This window comes from Salvelinus namaycush, chromosome 16, assembly GCF_016432855.1.
Source record: "Salvelinus namaycush isolate Seneca chromosome 16, SaNama_1.0, whole genome shotgun sequence".
Classification (NCBI taxonomy): Eukaryota; Metazoa; Chordata; class Actinopteri; order Salmoniformes; family Salmonidae; genus Salvelinus; species Salvelinus namaycush.
In genome coordinates this window covers 12052939-12078186 of record NC_052322.1, presented here as the reverse complement: position 1 = coordinate 12078186, position 25248 = coordinate 12052939, and the positions used below count along the sequence as shown (strand labels likewise).

General features: G+C 44.0%; 1 protein-coding gene across 1 annotated transcript in view; it reads right to left on the bottom strand.

The window, feature by feature from the left end:
* Positions 1 to 7468: 7468 nt before the first annotated feature.
* The window catches only part of LOC120060992 (disco-interacting protein 2 homolog B-A), a 66355-nt gene continuing 48575 nt past the window's right edge, over positions 7469 to 25248 (bottom strand). Inside the window, exons 15-38 of the mRNA XM_039010454.1 lie at positions 24904 to 25062; positions 24435 to 24554; positions 23070 to 23184; positions 22682 to 22821; positions 22232 to 22368; positions 21817 to 21897; positions 21361 to 21488; positions 20806 to 20920; positions 20432 to 20633; positions 20137 to 20249; positions 19339 to 19419; positions 18937 to 19060; positions 18662 to 18783; positions 18386 to 18497; positions 18121 to 18230; positions 17791 to 17921; positions 13425 to 13593; positions 12948 to 13118; positions 12600 to 12661; positions 12345 to 12402; positions 12061 to 12135; positions 11645 to 11819; positions 11276 to 11399; positions 7469 to 7721 (exon numbers count right to left, since the gene is read on the bottom strand). Coding sequence (XP_038866382.1) covers positions 7469 to 7721; positions 11276 to 11399; positions 11645 to 11819; positions 12061 to 12135; positions 12345 to 12402; positions 12600 to 12661; positions 12948 to 13118; positions 13425 to 13593; positions 17791 to 17921; positions 18121 to 18230; positions 18386 to 18497; positions 18662 to 18783; positions 18937 to 19060; positions 19339 to 19419; positions 20137 to 20249; positions 20432 to 20633; positions 20806 to 20920; positions 21361 to 21488; positions 21817 to 21897; positions 22232 to 22368; positions 22682 to 22821; positions 23070 to 23184; positions 24435 to 24554; positions 24904 to 25062 — 3077 coding nt within the window. The remainder of the gene's footprint in view (positions 7722 to 11275; positions 11400 to 11644; positions 11820 to 12060; positions 12136 to 12344; positions 12403 to 12599; positions 12662 to 12947; positions 13119 to 13424; positions 13594 to 17790; positions 17922 to 18120; positions 18231 to 18385; positions 18498 to 18661; positions 18784 to 18936; positions 19061 to 19338; positions 19420 to 20136; positions 20250 to 20431; positions 20634 to 20805; positions 20921 to 21360; positions 21489 to 21816; positions 21898 to 22231; positions 22369 to 22681; positions 22822 to 23069; positions 23185 to 24434; positions 24555 to 24903; positions 25063 to 25248) is intronic.

Here is a 25248-nt window from a genome sequence, read left to right as displayed (position 1 = left end):
TATAAACACCAGCGTCATTCCGCTCAGGAAGGAGACGCGTTCTGTCTCCTAGAGATGAACGTACTTTGGTGCGAAAAGTGCAAGTCAATCCCAGAACAACAGCAAAGGACCTTGTGAAGATGCTGGAGGAAACAGGTACAAAAGTATCTATATCCATAGTAAAACAAGTCCTATATCGACATAACCTGAAAGGCCGCTCAGCAAGGAAGAAGTCACTGCTCCAAAACCTCCATTAAAAAAAGCCAGACTATGATTTGCAACTGCACATGGGGACAAAAATTTTACTTTTTGGAGAAATGTCCTCTGGTCTGATGAAACAAAAATAGAACTGTTTGGCCATAATGACCATTGTTATGTTTCGAAGAAAAAGGGGGATGCTTGCAAGCCGAAGAACACCATCCGAACAGTGAAGCACGGGTGGCAGCATCATGTTGTGGGGGGACTGGTGCACTTCACAAAATAGATGGCATCAGGAGGAAGGAAAATTATGTGGATATATTGGAAGTAACATCTCAAGACATCAGTCAGGAAGTTAAAGCTTGGTTGCAAATGAGTCTTCCAAATGGACAATGACTACAAGCATACTTCCAAAGTTGTGGAAAAATGGCTTAAGGACTACAAAGTCAAGGTATTGGAGTGGCCATCACTAAGCCCTGACCTCAATCCTGTAGAAAATGTGTGGACAGAACTGAAAAAGTGTGTGCGAGCAAGGATGCCTACAAACCTGACTCAGTTACACCAGCTCTGTCAGGAGGAATGGGTCAAAATTCACCCAACTTTTTGTGGGAAGCTTGTGGAAGGCTACCCGAAACATTTTACCAAAGTTAAACAATTTAAAGGCAATGCTACCATATACTAATTGAGTGTATGTAACTTTTGACCCACTGGGAATGTGATGAAAGAAATAAAAGCTGAAATAAATCTACTATTATTCTCTCTACTATTATTCTGACATTTCACATTCTTAAAATAAAGTGGTGATCCGAACTGACCTAAAACAGGGAATTGTTACTAGGATTAAATGTCAGTAATTGTGAAAAACTGAGTTTAAATGTATTTGGCTAAGGTGTATGTAAACTTCCGACTTCAACTGTAGATGTGGGTATGCAGACCTGCGAGCAACTGCGGGCCCTCGTGAGGAGTTGATTGTTTGTGGCCCCCACCCCCATCAAAGTTGCCCATCCCTTTTGTAGTCCTACCAAATCAAATGGAGAGGTTGTCTGCCATTAAGCTGAAGCACAAACTCAGCATTATGGTTCTTGTTTTCCTTTTTAGTAAATTGTGGAAAGAGACCAGACACCATCAACAATGATGCCACCTGACTATGGTGATTATGGTGGTGGTCGGTTTATTAGTGGCACTCCAATGCATCGTTTAAAACTGGGAAGTCTCCGACTTCAGTGTGTTCAAGACAACTGGGAACTCTGGAAAAATAGTTTTGAACCACCACCCAACTCGGAATTCCAAGTCGGAAACACTTGTATCTTTCTAGAGCTACGACGTTCTGACCTGAAGGTCACTGACATCATGATTTGACTTAGTTTTTTTCCCCCCCAGAGTTCCCAGTTGTCTTGAAAGCACCACAGTTGACCCTATTATTTGGCCATGGCAAGTCTCTATCATGAACTGACTGACGGCAGCAGATCCTTTCCAGCATCACTGTGGAGGCGCCATCATCATCAGTCAGGACTGAATACTGACAGTTGCTGTATGTGTTCATACACCACAGTATTGGTAAATATACATGTCATCATATATTGAATGTCTACTATTTAGCTACTTTAGTTATGACTCTTTCCAAAATGTAACTTTTCATTTGCGGTTTTTGTTGTAGCCTTTCGACCTACCTGATAGTCAAAGCTGGGCCCATGGATGCAATCAACAATGACGCTAACACACAGGCATTACAAATTTAGAGAATAGTCAGTCATAAAAGTTTTAATCCCATCACACTGTGATACAACGTTGCACTTATGAACATGAAAACCCCCTTGTATTCAACACCTTTGTGGACCAAATTTGCATCCCAGATTAATCCAAATGTTAAGGAACAGGGCCCAATGGTAAATCCAAAAATACTACACTGCTTTGCATCGTCAAAGTATAGCTCGCCACATAGCCTACTGCTTCAAATGGTTAGACATACCAGTACCAGTCAAAAGTTGGGACACACCTACTCATTCAAGGGCTTTTCTTTATTTTTACTATTTTCTACATTGTAGATAAATAGGAAAGATATCAAAACTATGAAATAACACATATGGAATCATGTAGTAACCAAAAAAAAGTGTTAAGCAAATCAAAATATATTTTATATTTGAGATTCTTCAAAGTAGCCACCCTTTGCCATGATGACAGCTTTGCACACTCTTGGCATTCTCTCAACCAGCTTCATGAGGTAGTCACCTGGAATGCATTTCAATTAACAGATGTGCCTTGTTAAAAGTTAACTTGTGGAATTTCTTTCCTTCTTAATGCGTTTGAGCCAATCAGTTGTGTTGTGACAAGGTAGGGGTGGTATACAGAAGATAGCCCTATTTGGCAAAAGACCAAGTCCATATTATGGCAAAAACAGCTGAAACAAGCAAAGAGAAACGACAGTCCATCATTACTTTAAGACATGAAGTTCAGCCAATAAGGAACATTTCAAGAATTTTTAACATTTCTTCAAGTGCAGTCACAAAAACCATCAAGCACTATGATGAAACTGTCTCTCATTAGGATCACCACAGGAAAGGAAGACGCAGAGTTACCTCTGCTGCAGAGGATAAGTTCATTAGAGTTACCAGCCTCAGAAACTGCAGCCCAAATAAATGCTTCACAGAGTTCAAGTAACAGACACATCTCAACATCAACTGTTCAGAGGAGACTGCATGAATCAGGCCTTCATGGTCAAATTACTGCAAAGAAACCACTACTAAAGGACACCAATAGGAAGAAGAGACTTGCTTGGAAACTTGCTTGGAAACATGAACAATGGACATTAGACCAGTGGAAAATGGTTTGGGATGAGTTGGACCGCAGAGTGAAGGAAAAGAAGCCAACAAGGGCTCAGGATATGTGTGAACTCCTTCAAGACTGTTGGAAAAGCATTCCAGGTGAAGCTGGTTGAGAGAATGCCAAGAGTGTGCAAAACTGTCAGGAAAAGGGTGGCTAATTTGAAGAATCTCAAATTTATTTTGATTTGTTTAACACTTTTTTGGTTACTACATGATTCCATATGTGTTATTTCATAATTTTCATGTCTTCACTATTATTCTACAATGTAGAAATAGTAAAAATAAAGAAAAACCCTTGAATGAGTAGGTGTGTCCAAACTTCACTGGTACTGTATATTCAGACAAGTTACATTTGGTATGAAGTTGTGAAGAGATGAAGATAAGCCAGGAAATGGGGCAACCACTGTAGACATCTAGAAACGACTAGAAAATTCAGCTGAGAAAGAGGGTTGGCTGACCCCTGGTGGAGAGATATAACTTTTCTCTGTAATAATATGGTGCTGCACTATGGCTTTGTAGTCTCTTTTTACAGTTGTCTTTTCACTTGTCTTCGCCACAGCATCTCGGTTCAACACTATTGGGCATTCAGCGAATGAGGCCCCCCCCCCAAAAAAAAACATCAGAAGTGGATGGGCTGTTGATGTTAAAAATGAAGTTACTGACAGGTCATCACACCAATCAGACACCAAGTGGGCAGAGACAAGCAACTGAAAATAGACTAGTGGCTTTACAGATCACAGAGCAGGGCCCGGTTTCCCAAAGGCATCTTAAGGCTACGTTCATCGTTACTGTTTCCATCCTATGGTTCTAATGATGAACATAGCAAGATGCTTTTGGGAAACAGGGCCCAGAGGAGTGCTGACAAAAGCCTATTTTTATTGTTTCATTTTGCTAAACCAAATAGAAAACAAATGATCCCCATTAACAACTTCACAAAACGTTGGTCAAATAGGCCATAATTATGCCTCTTTTCTGAGTTGCACCACTGATGCATAGCGTTTATGCATAGTGAACAGACCTCAAGCCTTGAGGTTAACAAAGAAACATTTATCTGAAAGATAATGTTTTTATCACTACAAAAGTACAGTACATTTTGGGCTTTCAATACTGACTCTAAAAGATTACAACATCCTTCATTGTTTTAAATTTTACTACAATTGGTACAGTGGGAAAAAAAATCAATAGGAAATGTCTGCAATTCTGATGGTTTATCCATGGGCAGATTATTTTTTTTAAACTATTCACCGTTTCCAGTTTTGGATAGCACCAATGTGTGTTGAATACATGGCAGGGCAACATGTTGTCCCACCCATAGAAATAAAATGAGTAGAACGGGCTTGGAACTTCTCATCGTGGCAATTTGACTGGTAAACTCACTCTAGTTCTATGGTCACACCACTGTAAGATAAGATGTTTAAAACATGCGAAGGTGTAATTATACAGTAGCAACTTGCAAAAAATCCAAATACCACAGAATAGTCCAAGTTCAATACATTTATTTATGAACCATTCAATTTCAACTTCACTCAAGAGATGGACTTATAAATTACAATGTTTGTCTGTCATTCAAGTAGTCTAAACTACTTCCAAATCAAACAAGGCTTTCGTTTTGCAACAGAGTTGTGCTGTTAATGTAGGATCGTTGAGAGAAGAGTTCATGAGAAAGAGAACATAAAATCTTGCATGAAAAACCATTAGAATTACATTTAAATCAATAATGTCTCATTTGGATAAAAAAAAATGTGGTTGATCAACTGATAAAAATTGTAGTACAGTGAATTTGACATAAAAAACCCAATCTGGAACTAAAATATTGTTCAATATTTTGATGTTCATTTAATTAAAAAGGGCAATGAAACTGTTTTTGCACAAGGAAAGACAAACAATGTCACCATTTAACCATACGATCATACACACACACACACACACACACACACACACACACACACACACACACACACACAAACACAGTAATGATATGGGAAAGTGCAAATTGTTACCACCTGCCAAACCATAAGATGCTTTTTTGAATTTTGCAATTTGTTACTTAGCCTATTTTTATGTCAGTAATGCAGAAATTGGCTGTCAAGTATGAAAGATCAGTCAAGTTTTATCAACATTAAGAATAAGTTCATCATGTCAATGTACACAGTAACACCAGTTATACAGTTTTTGACCTCTAAAATATACACTATGCTATACAGTCAACATCTCAACTTTACCCTCCGCAATCCCTTTTCTATTCATCACAAGCACAGCAATAAAATGAAAGCCTTTGACAAGTAAAAACAAACATGTTAAAAGTTCCACAGGTTTTATAAGGCAAGAATGTCTTCTCATCTTATACCCACTGCAAACTGTTTTGGTAATACACCAAGTCGTTGATTTCTGAAGATGTTACGTTTCATGTTAACACAATAGAAAGGCACAGGACAGCAGTCTCCTGATAACCCCGATGTAGCCTCGTGAAGTTAGTCAGAGTTGAAGATGCCCTTTGTGGCTCAATGGACAGTACAGAACGAAGAAACAAGCTTAGCAATTGACTAGCCTTGGACGCCAGGCTTGGCTTGTTGGGACGCCAGGCTTGGCTTGTTGGACGCCAGGCTTGGCTTGTTGGACGCCAGGCTTGGCTTGTTGAAAGCCCGTGACAGAGGCTAGCAGTCGACTGACTGACTGACTGACTGATACTTATTCAAGCTAAGATATAGTGACTCGGTATAGGAGCCTCCGTGATATCAGCCAATAAGATAATCAGTTTATCAGAAATCATTTGTTCCATATTACTGGTATTGTGTTTGCTTGATATTTAAATAATGATTATTTACAATTCATTACTGTGTGGTGCACTATAGTGAATACAGATGTTTAAAGGTAAATATCTACACCAGTTTACCTTGTCTTGTGGCTGCACAGACATATAACCGTAAGCCCATTGAATAGCGTTACAGTTAAACAGGAGTTCCTTTTCTTTACATGATCGATGAGATCACTGTCATTCCCGCTCATACATCCAAGGACTTAGAATATTGTCCAGAAATAAACAGCTTGTCCGTTTTGTTGTTTCAGTTTGCTGCTGATAGGTTTGTTGCACATCCTTTTTCGTTCCATACCAATTCAAAGTGGGTTTTAAAAGTGATTTCTTCCAGCAAGTCGGAAAGCTTGTAACATAGCAGTGAGCCGTTAAAACAAACCTAGAGATGTGTGGGACAGAAATGTACGATGACCGATCGATCGCAGCTCGCAAAGTAAGTGCAGCTATAGAGGTGCAGGCATCTGTTTGCCTGAAGTGAGCTGTACTTGCTGGCGGTATTGTATTGTTTGAATAGTTGTTGATCTGAATTTTATCATGAAAAATGGTGGTTAGAGGAAGTCAGTTTCACATCGACTACCCAGGAGACATATATGCACGATATAGGGAATATGGTGCCATTTGGGACACACACAAAGCCTGGTCTCAGAACTGTTCGCACTGTCTTTCCAACTCCTACGGTCATTGTCACATGAGGAGTTGGCAAGACGGCACAAACAGATCTGAGACCAGGCTAGGAGAGACAGGACAGATTATGGAAGGACAAGGAAAGGTTAAAGTGCATGGGGGGGAAGCTTTCAGCTCGTCTCATTGGCTCCACGGTCCCATCCTGACAAACATGACGGACTGTGGACCCCTCAGGAGAAAGGAGAGCGCAAGGTACAGGCTGAACTAAAAACAAACCATGGAATGGATTGAGACGATAAACAAATCTCTACAGTTTTTGTCTTCCTCTATAAAACAAGATGCACAAAAATCTTTATTTCTGGGGATAAAATCATTGATCGGAGCAGTCGGGAGAGAAGAGGGGAGAGACAGTGGATGAGGGTATTGGCAAACGTCTCCTTGATAGCTGGACCTAAATGTCAATCAAAGAGAAGTTACCAATCCTATTCCTCCTCTGTCAGAGAGAGGCGGGGAGTGGTTGGATAAGCACCAGTAAGAAGCAGCTCAAACCCATGCAGACGGACATGCTGTAGCTTCACTCCCACCCAAAAACTCAATAAACATAGTAGAGTAGACTCTGGCCAAGAGAGAGAGAGAGAGAGAGAGCACGCACTTAGGCAGAAGACACTGTAACAGGGTGGCTAAACTAAGTCCACGCCCATTCACCATCGCCACTCCTGTTCTGCCACGCTGTCCCACTGACAGATGAGTGAATGTGAGAGGTCCGTTCTCAGTAGGAGCAGTCCATCCCACACCCCCGCCTCTCTCTCTGTCCATCAACTCATTCTTAGACCCCCATAGCCAGCCTTCACTCCAGTGGACCCCCATAGCCAGCCTTCACTCCAGTGGAACCCCATAGCCAGCCTTCACTCCAGTGGACCCCCATAGCCAGCCTTCACTCCAGTGGACCCCCATAGTTAGCCTTCACTCCAGTGGACCCCCATAGCCAGCCTTCACCCCAGTGTGTCTGGGGCTTGGCCCTCCTCCTCACATCTCACATGTTATAGGCCACGTAGATGGGGTCCAGCTGGTCGGCCAGGAACGAGTCCCGGAGGTGCATCCTCTGCTTCTCTCCCCGGGAGTTGATGGGGATGACGCCCGGGTCCACGACAACCACCACGCCCACGATCAGGTGGTGCTCCTCCAGAACTACGTTGGTGACCAGAGGCACCAAGTCCAGGGCCTCCTGCTCCGACCCGGCCAGCTCAGCCACTACAACCAGGAGGTTGGTCCATGTGAACACAGCACTGAGAGACAGAGAGACAGACATGCACAAATAGTCAGTCACTATTCAAGTTTAACATTCAACTGTGGTTCCAATGGCTCAGTGGGTTAGAGCAGTGGTTCTCAAACCTTTTGACCCACGACCTGCAGTAGTTCGAAGCTTGCGACACCCCACGCTCAATCGCTGTGGAAATGTAGCCTGTCATTACAGCCATAAATTGCCATGCATTTTCAAAACGCAAGATACAGAAATAAACCCGGTTTTATACCTACATTTTTAGCTGAAAGTCATTCATGTTAGCAGCCAATATCAACTAGGGATATCATGTCCCTTCTCTGGAGTCCAGAGGAACCAGAGTTATACGGGCTGTCTGTACATAGCGGAGGTTGCAGGACCAGATGGAAAGCAGGTTCCGTCTGCACCGTGTGCTATCACTTTGGAGGGCCGCCTGCCCGTAGATACTCGTTGACAACTGGGTAGCACTTTTATTCCTCACAAATTTCTATTTTATTTGTATTTATTTCACCTTTATATAACCAGGTAGGAAAGTTGAGAACAAGTTCTCATTTACAACTGCGACCTGGCCAAGATAAAGCAAAGCTGTGCGACACAAACAACAACACAGAGTTACACATGGAATAAACAAACGTACAGTCAATAACACAATAGGGGGGGGGGGGGGTCTATATACAGTGTGTGCAAATGGCGTGAGAAGGTAAGGCAATAAATAGGCCATAGTAGCGAAGTAATTACAATTTAGCAAATTAACACTGGAGTGATATATGTGCAGATGATGATGTGCAAGTAGACTTACTGGTGTGCAAAAGAAGAAAAAAAATCAAATAAAAACAATATGGGGATAAGGTAGGCAGATTGGATGGGCTATTTACAGATGGGCTGTGTACAGCTGCAGAGATCAGTTAGCTGCTCAGATAGCTGATGTGGGTGTTGTTATAGTGACCAGTGAGCTGAGATAAGGTGGAGCTTTACCTAGCAAAGACTTATAGATGACCTGGAGCCAGTGGGTCTGGCGACGAATATGTAGCGAGGGCCATCCGAAGAGAGCATACATGTCGCAGTGGGGCTTTGGTGACAAAACGGATGGCTCTGTGATAGACTGCATCCAGTTTGCTGAGTAGAGTGTTGGAGGCTATTTTGTAAATGACATCGCCAAAGTCGAGGATCGGTAGGATAGTCAGTACCGTAATAAAACGCGCCAAAATATGTTTCATCTTCAACCCATAATATTGAAGGCAGTGCGATGGCACAGCTATCTTTAGACATATAGCCAGTAGCCAAAACTAGGCCTATCTGAAACATAAAAAGTCTCAATGAAAATCGCCAGGTAGCCTATTACTGCTCTGGTAAAGGTGCCTCCGTAGTAGATTTCTAAACAGTGTTTTATATGGATAATATCAATGTAGGTCTACTATGTTTTTGTCTGGCAATGAAAATTATGTAAACTAATCTGGATATAAACCCGCCCAATTGTCATACTTGAGTAAAAGTAAAGATACCTTAATTAACATAAAATGACTCGAGCAAAAGTGAAAGTCACCCAGTAAAATACTACTTGAGAAAAAGTCTAAAAGTATTTGGTTTTAAATATATTTAAGTATTAAAAGTAAATGTAATTGCTGAAATATACTTAAGTATTAAAAGTAAAAGAATAAATCATTTCAAATTGCTTATATTAAGCAAAGCAGACAGCACCATTTTCTTGTTTTTTTAAATTAACGGATAACCAGGGGCACACTTCAACACTCAGACAGAACTTACAAACAAAGCATTTGTGTTTAGTGAGTCCGCCAGATCAGAGGCAGTAGGGATAACCAGGGATGTTCTCTTCATAAGTGCATGAATTTGGCCATTTTCCTGTCCTGCTAGCCATTCAAAATGTAACGAGTACTTTTGGGTGTCAGGGAAAATGTATGGAGTAAAAAGTACATTATTTTATTTAGGAATGTAGTGAAGTAAAAGTAAAAGTTGCCCAAAATATAAATAGTAAAGGTACCCCAAAAAACGACTTAAGTAGCACTTTCAAGTATTTTTACTTTAGTACTTTACACCAATGTGCGCGCCAATGATGATGTCTGTCATTGGTCAACAATCAAGATGCGTAACTTCTTGGTTCTGAAGCACAGATGAGATGTTTTTGAGACAATCATTTAGTACAATAACATAGGCCTATATTAGAAACCAGATCATACATGCAAAGGTAGATAAAATATAAATGGCAGGCTATATGTAGCCTATTAACATACACTACCGTTCAAAAGTTTGGGGTCACTTAGAAATGTCCTTGTTTTTGAAAGAAAAGCACATTTTTTGTCCATTAAAATAACATCAAATTGATCAGAAATACGGTGTAGACATTGTTAATGTTGCAAATGACTATTGTAGCTGGAAACGGCAGATTTTTTATGGAATATCTACATAGGCGTACAGACGCCCATCATCAGCAACCATCACTCCTGTGTTCCAATGGCACGTTGTGTTAGCTAATCCAACTTTATCATTTTAAAAGGCTAATTGATCATTAGAAAACCCTTTTGCAATTATGTTAGCACAGCTGAAAACTGTTGTTCTGATTAGAGAAGCAATAAAACTGGCCTTCTTTAGACTAGTTGTGTATCTGTCCTCTTGCTCAGTTGTGCCCCGGGGCCTCCCACTCCTCTTTCTATTCTGGCCAGTTTTATTGCTTCTTTAATCAGGACAACAGTTTTCAGCTATGCTAACAATTGCAAAAATGGTTTTCTAATGATCAATTAGCCATTGGAACACAGGAGTGATGGTTGCTGATAATGGGCCTATGTGCGCCTATGTAGATATTCCATAAAAAATCTGCCGTTTCCAGCTGCAATTGTCATTTATAACATTAACAATGTCTACACTGTATTTCTGATCAATTTGATGTTATTTTAAATCGACAAAAATTTGCTTTTCTTTCAAAAACAAGGACATTTCTAAGTGACCCCAAACTTCTGAACGGTAGTGTATGAAAAATATGTATTCACACTCGCGACCCCCCAAAACCTCCTTGAGAGGGGTTGCGACGCCCACTTTGAGAACCACTGGCTTAGAGCATGGTATTGTGGGTTATAGCAAAAATATATGTCACTGTCAAACACAGCTCTGGGAGACAAGAGAGACGGCGACCACAACAGTCACACATCAGGTACAACACTCAGCTTCAAAACAGTGCGAGTTACAGCTTCGGGATCCTAACTTTCATCTGTGTGCATAATCCAATCGCTGTAACTCGTTCTCAGACAAGAGACAGCCACAAACAGTCACCACAATCACATTCAGCCCATTCATTGAAATGTAACTGTGTGTGCTATTGGTGCCACCCAGAGACAGCAGCTATACATGAGTCTATATTCATAGTGCTGCACGCTGTGCACATGCATGTATGTGTGCACCCATCTTACCTCTCAGTGATTCTGCGGTGTGAAATATACACAGTATACACACTCAGTGAAGCATGTAGGCACTGTGTGTGACAACACCCGTCAGCATGCATTTACTGTGTGTGTCTGAGCAGACAACAGAACAGACCGGTGTGTATCGTACCTCTCAGCGATGCTGCGGTGTGCCCGGGACACAGAGGTCTCGATGTCGATGGGGTGGTAGCGAAGCCCCCTGAGCTCCAACGTCTCATCCAACTGGCCCACCACAAACAGGGCGTCATGCCGATCTAAGAAGGGGGGGAAAAAAGATGGTTCTGGTTGGAAAGCGCTATAATCCTTTCGTCTGCATAACTGAATGATCAATCAACTGACTAATCACGCCTTGCATGACTAAGTGGAACTTCTCAGAATGGTTTAGTGTAGCAACCGACACCCAGGGTGAGAATCGCCACAATCCCAAGAAAGATATCTGACTTGGCAGAGTCCATAACATGCTCAATGCTAGGATGGTTACATTAGAAGGGTAGTTAACCTCCGGTGGACCCCAGTAGCTCGGTCCTCTTGACAAAGCCCAGGTATCCCGTCCTGGCCCACAGGGTGTGGGGCTCCCCGAAGCTCAGCCGTGTATTGAAGTGGTCCGCCTGCAAGCTCTCCTCTCCATAGATGGTGTAGTAGCCACTGGAACTGTGGGGACTCTGAACCCAGATCTAAACAGAGAGAGGGAGAGGGAAATATGCAAAGGAGGTAGAAAAAAGAAAGCAAAGTGAAAGGCAAGGAAATGGGGGATGGGATTTGAACAGATAGTGGATTCGTTTAAAAAAAAGGACAAGAAACTGGGTGGAATCCTCTGTGCAATACTCAATGCAATAACTCTGTGCGATAACACCATTTTCAGCCATTCCTCAACGCTGCCGTGCCTTCAACTCTAGTGTCCATCTGCCAACTCACCTCTCCAAGATGGGAATCCCCCAGCGGTCCCCTGGTCTCCGGGTTCACGATGATCACCCTCACCCCTGGAAGAATCTGGAGACAAGAGATTTCGGTTAGGGTTAACAGACAACCCCACAGTTTCATCAATCTCAACAATGTTTTTGAACAAGTCCACTCGTTCTTCAGTACAGCAGCTCGATGACTGAACATGATGACAGGACAGCATGTGTAACCTGACCACTTAGCTACCCTGATCAACAGTGATACAGCCACATACTGTCAGAAACCCCGGGGATACTTACAGTGCCTGACTCCATGAGGGAAAGACTTTGGGGGGCACCTCGCTCCACCAACCTCACCCTGGAAGAGACACGGACAAGACAGACAGGGAATGAGACTAACAATGTCTCCGACACAAAGTGAAATACAACACTAGTAAATTGCATTCTACTATGGTCTCTGGCTCTGCAGTGTACACCACATGTTTTTCCTGTCAACGTGACCTGACCAGTTAAAACATCTGAGCTCTCGTAAATGTCAGCTATGCCTCGTCTTACCTGTCATGGCGGAGGGACTTCATGTCTACATAGACGGTGGAGGGGTCTGGTCCAGCAGTTCCCTAGCACAGAAACAGAGAGGATTTTAAGCTGTATGTTTACCTGAGGTTAACCCCTGTAACTAGACCTAATGACGCAGTAAATTAGTAGGTGTGGGGTTATATATTTAGTCTAATGAGTGGTTGTGTGAGACAGGGGTGAAGTTCAAAGAAAGAGAGAGGGAGGGAAAGAAAGAGAGAAAATGAAGGAAAGAAGGTACGTGGAGATAGAGAGCACTAGAGAGAGAGAGGGTTAGACATCAAAAGCTAGGGAGAGCCAGAGAGAGAGAGAGTGTGTGCTGGGGCCCACCTGTAGGCAGATGGCTAGGTTCACCCTGGATCCAAAGGCTGTGCTGACCGCGCGGGGGGAGAGACCCAGGTCTTTAAACAGCTTGGAGAAGGACTGGGTCAGTGCCAGCCGGGGACGCTCCTCTGCTATCACCACACAGCTCCTCACACACGACAGGTTCACACCCCGCGCCTGGAAATATAAACACATACAGATCAAATCAAATCACATTTTATTTGTCACATACACATGGTTATGTATTGGTCACATTGCAATACGAAAATACACACATTCAGCCACTGATGCATGCGGGGGTTAAGAAGTATCCTTTCATGACCCAAACTGTAATATTCTGGCTCAGGTCATTTTATTTTTCATATTGTCCTTTCCAGCACGGTTTCAACAACTATGGTGGATTTGTAACCAGGGCCTCATCAGTACAGCTCAACTTGGCTCAGCTCAGTAGTGTGGAAAAGGGTAAGTGTGTGTGTCCCTCACCTTGAGTGCGTCAGTCTGCGTTCCCAGGCCCTTGGTGCAGAGCTCCATGACAGAGTAGGAACAGAAGGTGTCTCTGATCTTGTACTGGCTCAGGGTGCTCAGCCACAGAGGCAAGGACACCTCCAACTCCATAGGAGGGATCAGGATGGACTGGTGACCTGAGTAGACACTAGACACACCAACGGTAGAGTATTTAATTAGAATATATACTGAAATTGATCATCTTGCTATTACAATGCCCACCCTTAAATACACACAGACACTCACTGGGATGGAAGCAGCCTGTCTTTAAAATACTTGGATCGTTTGATTGAGCTTGTCTGAAGTGCTGAATGGGCGGCGTTTGCACTATTCCATTGGTTACATTGAGCTAGCCAGACAAGCTCAATCAAGCACAGATCAAATATTTTAAAGAAAACCAATACTATTTGAACTATATTTCATTTAAGTACCAACAAATTGACAGCTGTGCCATACAGGATGCAAATGGCTGGGAAGAGATTTCCAATGTACCGATTCCATGGCACAACGACGCCAGATTCAAAACAAACAAAATAGTTTTCTATTTAAATGATCATACCAAATTCTTGCAACCGATAGAATGTTATATACATATATATATGGGGGATACAACCATCCCAGCTCTGCAGATTTTGCTGCGAAGAGACAGAATCATTAGATCACTTGTTTTGGTACCGTCCATATGTAGCTTGTTTTTGGTCGCAGGTTCAGGAACAGCTGAAGAATTACAACATTTACCTGGAGCTAACTATGCAAATAGCACAGCTGGGTGATTTGAAAAGTCATAGTCAATCGATCAATAATATAATAATACTCTTAGCAAAACATTTAATCTTTCATTTATAATCTGTAGAAACGATGAGAATAGAAAGGTTCAGAACCTTTGTGAAGCATCACAGCACAGTTGAAACATATATGGCAAATAGAAATCAAAACTGGACGGTGTTCAGAGATAGATGGGAGGGGTTGAGTGGAGCTGAAGGATGGGACTAAAAACAAAGAAACAATATAACTAATGAAAAATATACTGTGTCCGTAAAATGTATATAGTATGTATAAGTCGGAAGTAGAAGCCTAAGTATTGTTGTCCGTTAGTTTACTCCAATTAGGGGAGGGAGGATGGGGTTACTGGAAAATAATAAGGAAAAAATATATATTTATCCAAAAATATATGGGGGATCAGAAATGATGCAGACAATTACATTGATGGAAGCTACAATCTATCTGCAATATTAAAGCTGATCCACCCCTTAAATAATAATAAAACATTGTTTTTATATATATATATATATATAACATATATATCACACACACACACACACAAAACACAACACAACACACACACACACAAAGGTTTGGACATTCCAGGGTGTTTCGTTATTTTCTCTATTTTCTACATTGTAGAATAATAGTGAAGACATCAAAACAATTAAATAACACATATGGAATCATGTAGTAACCAAAAAAAGTGTTAAACAAATCAAAATAAATTTGAGATTCTTCAAATTAGCCACCCTTTGCCTTGATGACAGCTTTGCACACGCTTGGCATTCTCTCAACAAGCTTCACCTGGAATGCTTTTCCAATAGTCTTGAAAGAGTTCCCAGATATGCTGAGCACATGTTGGCTGCTTTTCCTTCACTCTGCGGTCCAACACATCCCAAACCATCTCAATTGGGTTGAGGTTGGGTGATTGTGGAGGCCACGTCATCTGATGCAGCACTCAATCACTCTGCTTTTTGGTAAAATAGCCCTTACACAGCCTGGAGGTGTGTTGGGTCATTGTCGTGTTGAAAAACAAATGATAGTCCCACTAAGCCCAAACCAGATGGGATGGTGTATCGCTGCAGAATGCTGTGGTAGCCATGCTGGTTAAGTGTGCCTTGAATTCTAAATAAATCACTGACAGTGTCACCAATAAAGCACCCCCACACCATCACACCTCCTCCATGGTTCACGGTGGGAACCACACATGCAGAGATCATCCGTTCATCTACTCTGTGTTTCACAAAGACACGGTGGTTGGAACCAAAAATCTCAAATTTGGACTCATCAGACCAAAGGACAGCTTTCCACTGGTCTAATGTCCATTTCTCGTGTTTCTTGGCCCAAGCAAGACTATTCTTCTTATTGGTGTCCTTTAGTAGTAGTTTCTTTGCAGCAATTTGACCATGAAGGCCTGATTTACAGCGTCTCCTCTGAACAGTTGATGTTGAGATGTGTCTGTTACTTGAACTCTGTGAAGCATTTATTTGGGCTGCAGTTTCTGAGGCTGGTAACTCTAATGAACTTCTCCTCTGCAGCAGAGGTAACTCTGGGTCTTCCTTTCCTGTGGTGATCCTCATGAGAGACAGTTTCATCATAGCGCTTGATGTTTTTTGCGACTGCACTTTAAGTAACTTTCAAAGTTCTTTACATTTTCCGGATTGACTGATGTCTTAAAGTACTGATGGACTGTCGTTTCTCTTTGGTTATTTGAGCTGTTCTTGCCAGCAGGTTTTCATCAATTATCTCTCTGTACTTCAGTCAGAATCAAGGGAAAGATGAACGTAGTAGTCTCCCAGTCCCTGCCGCTGAAAAACATCCCCACAGCATGATGCTGCCACCACCATGCTTCACTGAAGGGATGGTGGCAGGTTTCCTCGATACGTGATGCTTGGCGTTCAGGCCAGAGTTCAATCTTGGTTTCACCAGACCAGAAAATGTTGTTTCTCATGGTGGGACCTTATATAGACAGGTGTGTGCCTTTCCAAATCTTGTCCAATCAATATATATATATATATTTACAGTTGAAGTCGGAAGTTTACATACACAGTCATTAAAACTAGTTTTTCAACCACTCCACAAATTTCTTGTTAACAAACTATAGTTTTGCCAAGTCGGTTAGGACATCTACTTTGTGCATGACACAAGTCATTTTTCCAACAATTGTTTACAGACAGATTATTTCACTTTTTATTCACTGTATCACAATTCCAGTGGGTCAGAAGTTTACATACACTAAGTTGACTGTGCCTTTAAACAGCTTGGAAAATTCCAGAAAATGATGTCATGGTTTTAGAAGCTTCTGATAGGCTAATTGACATAATTTGAGTCAATTTGAGGTGTACCTGTGGATGTATTTCAAGGCCTACCTTCAAACTCAGTGCCTCTTTGCTTGACATCATTGGAAAATGAAAAGATATCAGCCAAGACCTCAGAAAAAAAATAGTAGACCTCCACAAGTCTGGTTCATCCTTGGGAGCAATTTCCAAACGTTTGAAGGTACCACGTTCATCTGTACAAACAATAGTACGCAAGTATAAACACCATGGGACCACGCAGCCGTCATACCGCTCAGGAAGGAGACACGTTCTGTCTCCTAGAGATGAACATACTTTGGTGCGAAAAATGCAAATCAATCACAGAACAGGAGCAAAGGACCTTGTGAAGATGCTGGAGGAAACAGGTACAAAAGTATCTATATCCACAGTAAAACGAGTCCTATATCGACATAACCTGAAAGGCCGCTCAGCAAGGAAGAAGCCACTGCTCCAAAACCGCCATAAAAAAGCCAGACTACGGTTTGCAACTGCACATGGGGACAAAGATCGTACTTTTTGGAGAAATATCCTCTGGTCTGATGAAACAAAAATAGAACTGTTTGGCCATAATGACCATCGTTATGTTTGGAGGAAAAAGGGGGAGGCTTGCAAGCCGAAGAACACCATCCCAACCGTGAAGCACGGGGGTGGCAGCCTCATGTTGTGGGGGTGCTTTGCTGCAGGAGGGACTGGTGCACTTCACGAAATAGATGGCATCATTAGGCAGGAAAATTATGTGGATATATTGAAGCAACATCTCAAGACATCAGTCAAGAAGTAAAAGCTTGGTCGCAAATGGGTCTTCCAAATGGACAATGACCCCAAGCATACTTCCAAAGTTGTGGCAAAATGGCTTAAGGACAACAAAGTCAAGGTATTGGAGTGGCCATCACATAGCCCGGACCTCAATCCTATAGAAAGTTTGTGGGCAGAACTGAAAAAGTGTGTGCGAGCAAGGAGGCCTACAAACAATTTAAAGGCAATTCTACCAAATACTAATTGAGTGCATGCAAACTTCTGACCCACTGGGAATGTGATGAAAGAAATAAAAGCTGAAATAAATCACTCTCTACTATTATTCTGACATTTCACATTCTTAAAATAAAGTGGTGATCCTAACTGACCTAAGACAGGGAATTTTTACTAGGATTAAATGTCAGGAATTGTGAAAAACTAAGTTTAAATGTATTTGGCTAAGGTGTATGTAAACTTCCGACTTCAACTGTATATATACATACACACTATTTGAAGCCAGGTCTTACCTGGAGAGGCACCACTGTACAAAGCCCAGGCCGCAGTAGGGATCCAGACAGATGGCTATTTGGCGTGAGGAGTAGAGCTCACACTGTAGCTTGATGGAGCGACACAGAGTACTGACCGCCGAGTGGGACATCTGACACACGCATACACACCACAGACAGAGACAAAAAAGGGAGAGCGAGAGACAGAGAAAGAAAATAGAGAGATGCATTTCAATATATAATGTGCAAAACAGTTACTATGGTCTGTTCCGAGTGGATACAGTATTTAAGTGCACATAGACATTGAGCAAATATACTTTTTGTCTATTCGTGTTACTGCAGAGCCCTTACCTTGACCCCGGTCAGCATGCCTGTGGTGGACACACTGAAGTCCAGGTAGGCCAGCATCTCTGCTGTGGGGGGCTTGTAAAGCTGGGGGGGCCGCCTCCTGGGGAGGTCGTCTAGAAAGGGAGTGAGTGATTGAACTTAGGAAAAGATATGACCGTCTCAAAAGGTACGACTCTCACAATTAAAAGCTGTTGAATTTCATTTCACTTCACTTCTCTCCTTGCGGTGAGCTTTGAATAGGTCGCCACCAAATATTTCAGATCAGTACCTGTGTCTATGATAGTGGGCCAGGTCTTGACGTTGACGCTGGCAGCAGCCTCTCTGGACCGGAGGATCCTCATAAGGGGCTGGGTGGTTAGGATACAGGCTGCTTTACTCACCTTTAACACAGACAGAGATAGGGACGTTAAGAGTAGATGGGGACTCATTTTTCAAGAACATTTCAGCGCTTGCCAAAGTTTTCATTGTACAACTATATGCATGTCTACATTTTATGTTGATCATTGAGGCCAAGCATCTTTTATAAAGCTGTTAGTTGACTCACGTCGATGATCATGCGGACGGTGGGCAGGGTAGCAGTCAGGTTCTGGGGGTGAGGGGGGCGCACTGTTACAGGGATCACCCCCGCGTACAGACAGCCATAGAAGGCAGCTATCAGATCAATGCCTGGGGAGAGGGAGGGAGGGAGAGAGAGATGGGGGGGCTTTTAACAATAGCATATAACTGACTATTCTGAGGACTAACTTTAATTGAGGTGAGGAAGGCCAGTCGCAGCAGTCAGGTGTGTGTGTGTGTGAGAGAGTGTGTGTAGCTCCTCACCAGGGGGGTATAGCAGCACCACGTTGTCTCCAGTGTTGAGGCCTCCTCTCTCCATCAGGGCTGAGGTTATCTTCTCTGCTCTCTTATGCAGCTGACTACACGTGGCCGTGCACACCGCTACCCCCTGCAGGATGGAGGTGGGGAAACAGATACCATATACACAACAGAACAGCTGCAGCTCAAATTCCCAGGAAAGTCTAGCAATTGTGACTGACCGGGGTTCGAACCCTGATCTCCTACATGGTACCCGACTATCAGCCCACTGAGCTGAAGGCACCGCAAATCTTCCAGACGCTGTTACTCATCAAGCGAGCATGGTTCCAAACTACCTCCCTAACACGACCATGTTAATGCTTATAAGCTCATAAAGAAAACATGTGAACATGAATGTGTGTGTCGTACCTTAGCGTTGAGCAGCACATAGAGGACGTGGTCAGGGTCGGTCTGGGCTCTCCACTGTAAGGCTTCAGACAGAAACTGGTGCTGAGAGAGAGAGAGAGAGCGAGAGCACGAGAGAGGAGAAAGAGAGCGAGGGAGAGGAGAGAAAGAAGAGAGAGAAAGAAGAGAGAGGGGGTGAGCTGTGAGAGCAGTCAGGATCATTCAATACTGATATTACGATTTCAGTTCAGGACTTTTCAGGGCCGATCACACAACCAAAGACCAGGGTACAAGAACAGGACGGTAAGGGTCACTGTAACTGGGGAGGGAGAGCAGTTACAGTAGCAGGCTAGCAGCCACAGTAAAAACACACACTGATATAGTGAGTTCTCTGTTGCTCCCTGGACGGTACCATGCTGAGCTTGATTCCCTCCTCAACCACAGCCAGCAGCAGGGGTGTACACACAAATGACTATCACTGCAAAGCAGCACATCTGACAGAGGCAACATGAGCAGAAGCGACACCCAGCTCAGCTAGCGATAGACTTACCATCATGGTGGGCCAAGAACAGAGCTACCAGCGCCACCGACAGTAGAGACAGAACACAACACAACCTTAGGACAGGAAATCAGCAATAGTCACCCCTCCCTGACTCCATACCAGATATAAGGATCCTGCGTGGCCAAGCTCTTTCGTACAATAATAAGGTTTAGTCAATGCTGGTATAATCAGTTGTGATGTGGTTTCTTCCAGGCGTCAGTCTGTTTAGGAGAGAAGACAGACAGTAGGTGCCAGCCTCACCAGGTACGTTAAGGTCTTACCTTCCTGACCAGGCCCTCTTCCTCCAGCACGCCCAGCTCTCTGCCTGCAGCCTGGGCCATCCTCTTCCCCGCTACCAGGTTACCAACCATGATAGAGGCCGGGCCCACACCAACTATACAGGATAGGAGGATGGGAGAGTCAGAGATACACACAGACTGAGACATTAGGCCTGACAACAGTTATCACCCTGTTCTGTATACAAACACACAAGAGTTCAAGATGCGAGATACAATCCCGAATCGCGCCAGTTCAGGGAACTGAACTTCCCCCAACATTCAGGCCCATCGTCTTTACCGGGTTGTTTCTGTCGTGGTTTGGGCAGGTTGGTGACACAGGTGTGTGGACAGAGGAGGATGTTACATGGGTGCAGATTCCCCTCTAGGAAGTTCTGTTTGGTCTCAGAGATGTGGATCCCTCCCAGCGGGGTCTTGGGTAACGTGTTGGCCGGGACCAGGGCCAGACAGTACAAACCCACCTGATGAATACTATCTATGGCCTGCCGAGGAAAACACAGCATAATGGTTATGTTTAGCGAGGTGTACTAGCTAACAGTGTACATATCGATAGAAGATAGTATACCCAGCTATAAGTCCATCTAACTGTAACTGAAAGACAGATGCTATTCTAGATGAATGCATAGATGACATGGAGGTGATGTGACAGGGTACCTGTAGTACTCTGCTCATCCACTGGAAGCTGTCCTCTTCACTGGCGTCAGGCCTCTGCTCTGCTACGATCACTATCCTCTCGTCATAGAACACGGTCACTGAGAACACAGCAATCCTACACCAGGGGAGAGAGAGATTAGAGAGAGGGAGGGTCAGTCGGCAATAACACACAACCCTGTGAACTACCATAACACACACACACCAAAAGCAACGTACTCTGACAACACAACACACAGTACATCAGGGAACACCGCCACAGAGAACACAGTGATCCTGGCCCCGGTGCCGAGAGGAAGGACAGCGCGACCCCACACAGCACGACACACTTTCATACCACGAACTCACGCCGCCCTCTTACGTCACTTAAGGTCGGCACAACACGGAGACTACATTTGAAACGGATCCAAAACGTTTTCTCCAGTGTCGTGCCTACTAAACAGGACCCAGAGGCTTCTGTATATCTCACCTCCCTCCTCAAACCACACTTCTACAAAGGCACACTTGAACACAGCATGTGTACATTCACAGGAGAAACCTGAGCCCCCAGACACCCACCTCCCCCTGTAGACAGTTTTAACAGGCTCCACGGCCAGGGCGGTGGCCACCAGGTCATCAGCATTGTGTCGTCTACCACTGACCGTCAGGAGCCCCTCGTTCTTTCCCACTACAAAGACCAGACTGCCCTGTGGAGAGAGGGAGAAGATCTTCACCTACTGCACATCAACAGACTAAAGAAGCCAATTCTAGATAGGTATTTTTCTATTCCACCAGATCAGTAGAGAGCCTGGTCCCAGATCTGTTTGTGCTATTGCCAACTCCATAGGTGTCAAAGCCAAACGGTCTGGCCTCACTGCAAACTATAAGCGTGAACTTGTTATCATTCAGCCAGACTGTACGGCAGGACAATTCCATAAGGAGTTGGCAAGAGAAAGGACTGGCACCCAGGCTAGCTCAGTATGGCAAGTCCTACAACTTGGAGGCAAGTCCAAGGGGGACTCAACGTGGTCTTACCGGCCCTACGAAGCCCAGCAGGCCAGTCCTAGTGAAGAGGATCTCTCCCAACGGAGCTCCAGCCTGGTTCACGGGAATCACCTGCACGGAAGACAGAGGGACACACGTTCAGTTATGGGGTTTACGGAAGGGGCCTGTATTAAATATATTTCATAATGACCATCGTTTCAAAAACATCACATTAACAACACTTTTAACTGTCAACACAACTCCTCGACTCAGTTTAAAGAGTAGAGACCATAGGCAACCATGCCCAGTGAAGAATAAAGGTGGGTTAGAGCTTTTAGAAGTGTAACGCTCTGACAGAGGAGTCTGTTTTTTAGGTTGATGGCTACACAACAGTGCCAGTACACCACACTGCGGCCAGAGACGCAGAGGCTTGATGAGAGAGTTCAGTAAACAGTCCTCTCCTGACCTCAAAGGTGTTCTTGGTGACTCCAGGCAGGCCGTAGTACATGGTTCCTCCAGCCCTGGAGTTCAACACTATCTCTCCGATCTCATCTGTCTTACAGAGCTGCGGTGGGCCGTCTGGCTTCACGATACACATCAGAGCTGAACCACAAGAGGACAATGACATTAGGGCTAAAACACAAAAAGCACACACACGTAAGAAACTAACTTCCGAAGCAACTTTGTGTCCAAGATAAGCGCAATATAAAATCAATGTATTATTGAAGCAATGACTTGAACACTGAGCCAAGTAGACTTAACACCAGGGGAGAGACGTTGACATGACAGTAAAAGCCCCACTGTTAAAGTAAGTCAGCGAGGAACAACTGTTAAAGGAATTGAACCGTAACAGTACACAAATAGCATATAAACGCGTGTACTGTAGTGTGGTGCACGGTGAAGTCAGTTCGCTAACCTCCAGGCATGACATGGCCTACGTCCTGTACAGTGAGGGCAGAGTTCTTATCCTCTGTGTTGACCCTGATGACCCCGTGACTCAGACCGCCCATGGACAGGATGGCTCTGGCTGGGAGGGCTGCACCACGGGCACCAGGCCTGGAAGGGGAGGGAGGGAGGGGGAGATGGAGAGCGAGGGAGAGTAAGGGCAAAGAAAATACGGGAGTGTGAGAGAGCTATGGAGACACGAGACATACGTTTTCTCAATTGATGTGAAGAAGATGACTTTATTGTTCATATACTACATGAGCACTGGAAATGGGTTGTGTGCATGTTTCCTTAGAGGTTGTATATATATATATATATATATGGTGCATCAGTAGCTGTGAACTGGTGCAGTGTAGTACCTGCGGATAGCCACAGTGAGGGCTTCAGGAGAGGAGGCACAGGGGCAGATGACCTCCGGCTTTAACCCGTGAGACTGGAACACGTTGAGGAAGGCATCGCACGACGACACGGACCCTGAAAGATATCACAAATACTGTGAGTGTGTGTCAATATTCACAGACAATGCAAACGTTTCTATACTTCCAATGTACTTTGATAAGGTTAGATACAGTGCCTTGCAAAAGTATTCATCCCCCTTGGTGTTTTTCCTATTTTCTTGCATTACAACCTGTAATCCAATTGAGAATCTGTGGTATGACTTAAAGATTGCTGTCCACCAGTGGAACCCATCCAACTTGAAGGAGCTGGAGCAGTTTTGCCTTGAAGAATGGGCAAAAATCCCCATGGCTAGATGTGCCAAGCTTATGGAGACATACCCCAAGAGACTTGCAGCTGTAATTGCTGCAAGTACTGTTTTTTTTGTGTTGTTTGTTTCACAATAAAAAAATATTTTGCATCTTCAAAGTGGTAGGCATGTTGTGTAAATAAAATGATACAAACCCCCAATAAATCCATTTTAATTCCAGGTTGTAAGGCAACAAAATTGAAAAAATGCCAAGGGGGTGAATACTTTCGCAAGCCACTGTATGATTGTTTTTTTTTTTTTGTTTTTTTTTAATTTTATCCCCTTTTCTCCCCAATTTTCGTGGTATCCAATCGCTAGTAATTACTATCTTGTCTCATCGCTACAACTCCCGTACGGGCTCGGGAGAGACGAAGGTCGAAAGCCATGCGTCCTCCGAAGCACAACCCAACCTAGCCGCACTGCTTCTTTAACACAGCGCGCCTCCAACCCGGAAGCCAGCCGCACCAATGTGTCGGAGGAAACACCGTGCACCTGGCCCCCTTGGTTAGCGCGCACTGCGCCCGGCCCGCCACAGGAGTCGCTGGAGCGCGATGAGACAAGGATATCCCTACCGGCCAAACCCACCCTAACCCGGACGACGCTAGCCCAATTGTGCGTCGCCCCACGGACCTCCCGGTCGCGGCCGGCTGCGACAGAGCCTGGGCGCGAACCCAGAGACTCTGGTGGCGCAGTTAGCACTGCGATGCAGTGCCCTAGACCACTGCGCCACCCGGGAGGCCCTCACTGTATGATTGTTGACCGGCGGATGCACTGTAGCTTACAAATACTAAATCACAGTGTACCTTTGTAAGGACAAATAATAGTCTTGGGAATAGATAAATAAATTGGCTGCCATGTATATGCGACTCACAGGAAAGGTTAAGGAGAGGTTGGTGTCTCTCTGGTCCCTATGTGTGTGTGTGTATGTGTGTCCAAAGCGTCCATGTGTCTGTAGCCCGCGCACGTGTGTGTGACTCACAGGGGTTGGCTCCATCGGCTACTATGAGCATGCGTATGGAGGACAGGTTGGTGTCTCTCTGGTCCCTGTGAGCCATCATAGCCCAGTGGAGGTCACGACACTTCACCAAGGCGACACGTGCTGCAGGGAGGGAGGAACAGTAGGGACAGCTCAGCCTCTCACACATAGTAGTTAATGACACAAGCGCTAATGCCAACTCCACACATTTCGGTTGTGTTCATTAAGGCACAAAATGGAAGAAACGTTCCAAAACAGAGTGAAACCGAGAGGTAATATCGGAATTTGCTCAATAAGAAAAGAAATGCTAATTTCTTTTCTTATTCATTCATTTCCCAGCAGACAACATCTTAAAACATTTTGCTACAATGTCTCCTAATGAACCCGACCCGAATTACCTTAATCCATAGTATGAAGTTTAGGATGCTAGTCTCTATGCAGTTTACAATACAAATGCTAACTGTAGCCTTACCTTTGTGTATGTGGACCCTCTGCACCCAGGACATGGGACAGGCCTTCATGACAGCGTAGGGTACAGTGATGGTGTGGATCCTGTTCATCACACTGGTTAACACCCCGTGCCACAATCCCATGTCCTTCTTACAATCTAGCACGTTGACCAACGTTTCTCCTGAGAGAGGACACACACACTCAATTGAAATACTTGATTTCAATCCACAAATCACATTACAGTCACGGAGGATTTCAACAGTTACAGATACACGGACACTTAAGGATAGCGAAAGCAACTTCTCCATATAGCTAGGCTGCCACAGGGCACTTGATAATAGCTTTATATCACATGATAAGTCTGTAG